General features: G+C 41.9%; 1 protein-coding gene across 1 annotated transcript in view; it reads left to right on the plus strand.

Annotated features, from left to right (window-relative positions):
- The first annotated feature begins 796 nt into the window (after positions 1 to 796).
- Positions 797 to 6,653, plus strand: part of ubald2 (UBA-like domain containing 2) — an 18,037-nt gene continuing 12,180 nt past the window's right edge. The window contains exon 1 of the mRNA XM_083779332.1: positions 797 to 1,131. Coding sequence (XP_083635458.1) covers positions 1,012 to 1,131 — 120 coding nt within the window. The 5' untranslated portion in view covers positions 797 to 1,011. The remainder of the gene's footprint in view (positions 1,132 to 6,653) is intronic.

A 6,653-nucleotide genomic window follows, 5' to 3' on the forward strand; every position in this document is an offset into this window, starting at 1 on the left:
AGTCAACGTTGAAATTGACCATTTACTTATGTAAACCGGTCAACCGCTCAATTTCACACAATTGTGTATCTTCAATGACAAGACGGTGAAAACTGTAAAATAATAAAACAAACATCCAGTGTCTGTTCACAGCATTACACACATTTCCAAGTAAAAAGGAACCCAGGCAATTAGCAAAATCACTGTGGTCTGTGGCTAACCATAGTACACACTGCAACTAGTGTAGTAGGCAAGACAGCAGCAAACAAATACACATTCACAAAACATGTCACAGAAAGTTACAATAACTGAATTCAACAGTACAACTTACGACATTGCGTCTAAAATGTTTCCAAGTGAGTAAGATGTGTTTCAGCTGGGCTCAAGCTCTGACCCTGGTCTGCCTTCTCTGTGCACTGCATAGAGTATACTCTAAGGTGCACAGTTGTTGCTAAATGGTACTAACAGGAAGTGACTCTCATTAAATACAGTTTCTAAATAAAAAGCACTGATACACACTTTCACAATAAAGTACTCAAGACGTTTTTTTTAAATTGTAAACAGAAATACAAACCTGTTGCACCACTTGAACATTGAAGACAAAAGTGAGGACAGAAAAGTGAAGACGGAAGAAGAGCACAGAATGTGATGTAGGCTATATGATGATAAGAGCACCCTTGAGCTCATTTCACACGGGTGTGATTTCTTTTTTTAAATCGTCTATGGTTCTCATAGACCTTGTTGCTTGTTTCTCTCAAGTCTGGCAACATTGCAATGTTGTTGTTGAGGACAGACAGACAGAGTAACCCAAGAGAGAGACACAGAGTCAGACAGACACACACACACACACACACGGGCAGAGAGAGAGAAGGACAGGAAACAACAATACATTCATCTCAATTACGCGTCCGTTCATAAATCGATACCACATCGACATCAAACATCGTGTTTTCTCGGTTTTCCTGAGCGTCGGTCCGGTCGGAGGAGCTACTCGGTTCGGTGTGTGTGGCGTGTGGACCGGGGGGAGAGAACATGTCGGTGAACATGGACGAACTGAGGCATCAGGTGATGATCAACCAGTTTGTTCTGACCGCTGGCTGCGCTGCGGATCAGGCCAAGCAGCTCCTGCAGGGCGCACACTGGCAGTTCGAGGTAAAAAACAAACAAACAGCCCGATCAATCGATTGTGTGTGTGTGCGCGTGCGCGTCAGTTATTCTCAGCGTTTCGTTTGTTTGCACCATTAGCCCAGGTTATTAAACTATTTAATTTCTAATACCCACCCCCCATAACACACACACACACGACCATGCGCTCTTTTAAAGCCGAATACTCGCTCGGTCAAAAAAAAACAGATCACAGAGCTAATCTTGTAGAATCCCAGATCCCTGCTGCTCGATCTTTATTAGCTTAAGTTGTAGATCAGATCAGATTTACAGTACAAGACCCCAGTACAAGTTCCCTTTGACGGTTAGTGTTTTAGCTTTGAGGACGTGGTTGCTGCATGGATTCAATGGGGCCGGTGTTGTTTACATTCTTGGCAGGAATCACAGTGTCATTGTTGACTAGTACACAGTGTCGCCAAATGATACCATGATGATACACGATATCTTGGATACTGGAAGAGCAACCAAACATTGTGAGCACCTCCAATGTTAAATAATTTTGAAGGTGAAAAACAAAGGGAATTGGTCTAAAATAATGTATGTATTGAACATGGCAGAGGATTAGGCCCTAAATGTTCAACCAAATTCCTCATTTTGATTTTGAAGGTGCTCAAACTGCCTACAATGTTTAGGTGCACACTCTTCCGGTTACTGAGATGAGTGATGATCATTGACATGATATTTATTTAACATATTTTACAATTTAGGCATCTCTCAGACGCTCTTATCCAGAGCGATTTCCCATGGGACTCTTTATTCTGATAGGCTCTAGGCAAAGCAGCCATATTGGAAAGAAGTAAAGTTGGGCCTCTTCTCTTCCTCCACTGGTCTTATCAATTATACTAATTGAGGCTCTGTTCCAATTAGTATAGCTCAGTGGTTCTTAAACTTTTTTTTAATTTCAAGGACCCCCATAACTCTGAGTGTGTGCTAATGGAACGGGGTCCATTTGGTTCCATTTGTACAGTACACTGAGTTACACATCCATATTAAGGGGCCATTTGGGACCACCCCACAATTTGAGACCCACTGTTGTAGCAGAACGTTTCAAGTGAGCCCACAAACAATGCACAATATCAGCACCCTGACTGTTTGATCAGAATGGGACAGAGCCTTAATTAGTATCATTGGAAGAAGCCCAATTTCTTTCCAATATGGCTGCTGCCTATCGATTGGAAATCAGAGGAAATGTCATGGACTGTGTAGTCAACGAACATGGTAGCCTAAAATGGATACCATAAATAGTGTCGCAAAGGGAACAAAGAAACTAGGATACCACATAAACAATGGACCTAGTCTAAACAACATGATTGCTGATATCTAAATACCACACATTTGAAACTACAGGAGACCAGGTAAACGATTAACCTAGCATCCTCTGTCTAAGCAATTCTTCTAAATGGCATTTCTGGTAACATTTGTGGTCAAGCTAAATCAAATCTAAATGGAAAAACATGAACAAATGACCAACCTAGTATATCATCTATAATAACACTGTTGTGAATGTTTTAACTTTCTTTTATTATTATTTTTATTATAGCCTAAAAAAATCCACAAAAGTCCACATCCAAGATGAAAGGTGAAAGATGAAAAAGTATATTATGAGATATGGTGCATTATTATCCATAATTTCCGATATCTCTTTCAACAATGCGTGGTTAAAACAAAAACAAGATCACCACCACATTCTTCTCTCCTTTAATAGCCTGTGTTGTACAACCATCGTGGGTTGTACATTGTGGAATTATGAGACAAAACCTGTGAATATCACATATTCAATGTTGGTGTCTGGGTTGTGATATTGTGATCTCACTTCACTTCTTGAATATTACTGCCCTGGCAGTTCTACTTGGAACTTGACAGATATTGTAATGCTGATGCCATTTTGTAGTACAAGATCCCATCTTGATGACCTGTATGCTACTGTTCATGTCACATGGTGTCACCCACCACATCTAATCATTACATGTTTAAACTAACACTGTAGAACTTGTTTCAGTTTGTTAAGCACAGGTTGTTCAGCTTTTTAATGTAAACAGTCATACGTCTTCTTTTGCTATCTCGTTTATCTGTGCTGGTGATGAGTACCTATTGCACTTGTTACACAGCAACAAAAAATATTTGAATGGAAATATGAAGTCTTGCATCCCAATTTTTGCTTTTGGGAATGTTGTGAACTTGTGATAGAGGACAAGTGGTCTTAAGAATGTTGTCATATTGTATTAAAGAAAGACGGCTATATATAGGATCATTAAGACACATTACCCTCCCAGCTGTTCATAAACAGTAACTTGAGCTGTGGACATACTGTAGTGTACAGTAAGGTCTAGTGTTAATTTAACTCCGGGAGTGTAAATGGAGCCAGATGGACAGTCCATCTGGTTCCATTTACACTACCTGGGCTAAACACTAAACGCTAACACTGCAGATTTGACTGTGTATTCCCATGCATTGCAGCTGCGATAATAAGGTTTTTTAATGTATTTGGCTATTTGCCCTTTCATTAACGCCTATGTGCTGTGCTCTGTGTTCTGGTCATCACGTCGTGGGTGTCAAAACCGCATTTCTAGTTTTTCTACTGTACGCAAACTAAATATCCTGCAGTGTAAGTACGCCGTTTACTGAATACTGTTACCTATAGTGAATCCCCCTCGACAAGCTTTTGGCTGCTGGGTTGAAATACGTTTGTACTCAACCGGGTAGGTGCAACAAGCACCATCCCACTATAGGATCTTTGACGCAAGCTAGCCTCCATGTTCAGATGGGATGCCCACACACACCTCCCTGTGTGTTCAATGACCAGTCTGATGTTGCTGAGGTCAGCGGCTGTGGATGTCTTGATGGCCAGGAGCAGAAGAAAGCTCGCAGGGCTCTTCTGGGTTTGTTGTCATGTAAGGGAACCTAATTGGTTGGAGTGGATGCATCGCTGTGACAAAGTGTCATCCAGACAACCTCAGGTCGACATGGCCGGACGTGATCCAGAGTATGGCAACTAGACGTATAATACGGAGAAAAAAAACAAAAGAGTTTTGCCTATTTTAAAGGTATATTCAGTGATTTCACTTAATTCAAATATCACTTATTTTTTTGTTTTGTTGTGATAATCCTCCCTACTATAGAGTGTGCTGGCCATATAAGGAGTTCCTCCCTGTCCCCAGTTAACCCATGGGGGTCAAAAAACCGTAGGTTTCGTTTTTGACTCTCTATCCTGATTGGACGAAAGGCTGGGTCCCACAGACAAAAACGAAACCTAAGGTTTTTTGAGTGAAATCACTGAATATACCTTTAATGTTAACTACATTAACCCGTCCCTATCATGCCTATTCTGCAGTCTAGTGATTTGTAGATCAGCCAATTTTGGGGAAGATATTTGGTGTTGTGGGGGGGACCATCTATAAGACCTCTGGGGGTAAGTATATATAAAGTATATATAGGCTTTTAAGTGGTTAATATTAGATCTAATGGCATTCTTTCTAATGTCTCTGACCTCGCTTCCCCCCCGAGGCCCTTCCTCCCATCTCACAGTTTGGGTTAAGTGTCCATCTGCTTGTACGTGCGGTGGCCTGTCGAGTTTCTGTGTCTTGTCAGTTTGTAAACGGCGGTCTTCTGCCATGTTACATAAGGTAGCCGCTGCTTAGCTCGGTATGTCTCTCTTTCACGTACTCTATTCACACACGGATGTATGTATAATGGGGAATCTAACTAGTGAAAGACCTATTGAATTGACCACCCCCACCCCACCCCCCCCCCCCCCCTTCACATCGGTCTCGCTCTCATGTAGTTTAGGTTTAGGCTGTGCCCCGGAACCGGCTGGCTACGTCGCTCGCTGTTTGTGTTTACAGCGGCAGGAAATACGAGTTGACACAGTGAAGCTTTCATGATTGATGGCGGACAAAAAAACTCTGGGTCTGGGAAAAAGAGAGCGGAGAAGAAAAAAAACCTGGTGAAAGACAAAGGAGCGTGGACTCGTTGGCCCTCGGTACACAATAGCAGCCCGAGCTGCATTGAAGCTTTGATATGTGTGTCACGTTGGTTGAGACGGGGCAGACATTCCTCCACTACCGCTGCTGTTGTCAAACAAGCAGACCGTGTGTGTGACAGTGTGTGTGTGTGTGTGTGTGTGTTGGGGGGGGAGGGGAGGACGCACAAGGGAAAGCACACATTCATTCAAGTGTTGGCTAGTAGGAGGCGGCCTGCAGTGAAAAGGAAATGGAGGCTAAAACCCAACTCACACTTTTACAACTACAATGACTACTACCTCTTGTTAGTTAAATTATGTTTGTTATTATAACTGTCATAACTGTGTTATAACTTATAACATGGCTATATTAACTACTATTGGAAATTGGAATGCAACGCTTGAGCATGTCCAAATGTTCAGAATTACAAATGAATAAATGGAACACTGGGGATTTAACTGTGCACTTTCAAATGTCTGATGCCTTAACCGAAAATCGGAATTCTTCTCAGAAAGCAGTGATGGGTGAATGTTTAATAGCAAGACCTTTTTATTTTTTGGCATTCATACTAGTAGGGATTGTTTTTCCTAGGTAATGATCTCACCACCAGCAGGCTCCACACCGTTCATTCCCAGCATTAGATGTGAATCACGTCGGAGTCAGACGAGCGCACACACAGAGAGGAATGTGTTCTGCTCCTGCGAGGAAAGAAAGCAGAGCTGGCCAATGTTTGGCCTCTCAGTTATCAGTGTTGTTGTCGCTAGAGTGGGGAGCGGCAGGTCATCAAGTTTTCTCTTTGGCCCTCGTCCGTCGGTTGTTCACAACATTAAAAAAAAACAGTTAGCTGTCGTGAACTTCCTTGTTTTGCGTCGAGGGGAGGCAGGCAGCCGTGAAACTTGTTTACATTTCTCAAGCCTTGCCTGTTGTTTGACCTCCCAGAGAGAGTCTGTTGTAGCAACATTCTCTGTTTTTATATTCTGTTGTTGATTTAAGCATGTAAGCTATTGCAAATGAGCTATTCTTACTTGTTTTGTCGAATGTTTACATTATTTTAGTCTCAATGTTCAAGATTCAAAGGTATTTGTCACTCATACAAGTACAATCAGTGCATTGTTTATGTCACATACACTGCAGGCTATTCTAAATTCATAAGAACAACACGATAAAATATAATACAGGATAAGAAAAGACAAGTAAAGGTAACTCCTTTTTAGCAGCAATGTAAAGTGTACAGCAATGAGGTTGATACACAGAATATACAGTAAAAGCCCCTTTTATGTTATGAAACAATACTATGAGAGTGAAGTCATCACACTGACGAGGGGCATTTCCCTTCGGGTACAAGTGAAGTACAACTTGATATCAACCAAACTTCTTCTATCTTTCCCTTTTTCGAGGTGAAAAAAGACAGAGCCAGGCCCCTTAGCAGCACTTGTTAGGTGTCAGCTAGCCCTTTAGAGCTTCCCTCTGCTTTACAAACCCCGTTTTAGATCGCACCACGGGGGATAATAGTTTTAACCTTGCTAGGGTGTCACATGACTCGGGCCGTGC

The sequence above is a fragment of the Protomyctophum parallelum genome, assembly GCF_964188405.1.
Source record: "Protomyctophum parallelum genome assembly, chromosome: 13".
In the NCBI taxonomy this organism is placed as follows: domain Eukaryota; kingdom Metazoa; phylum Chordata; class Actinopteri; order Myctophiformes; family Myctophidae; genus Protomyctophum; species Protomyctophum parallelum.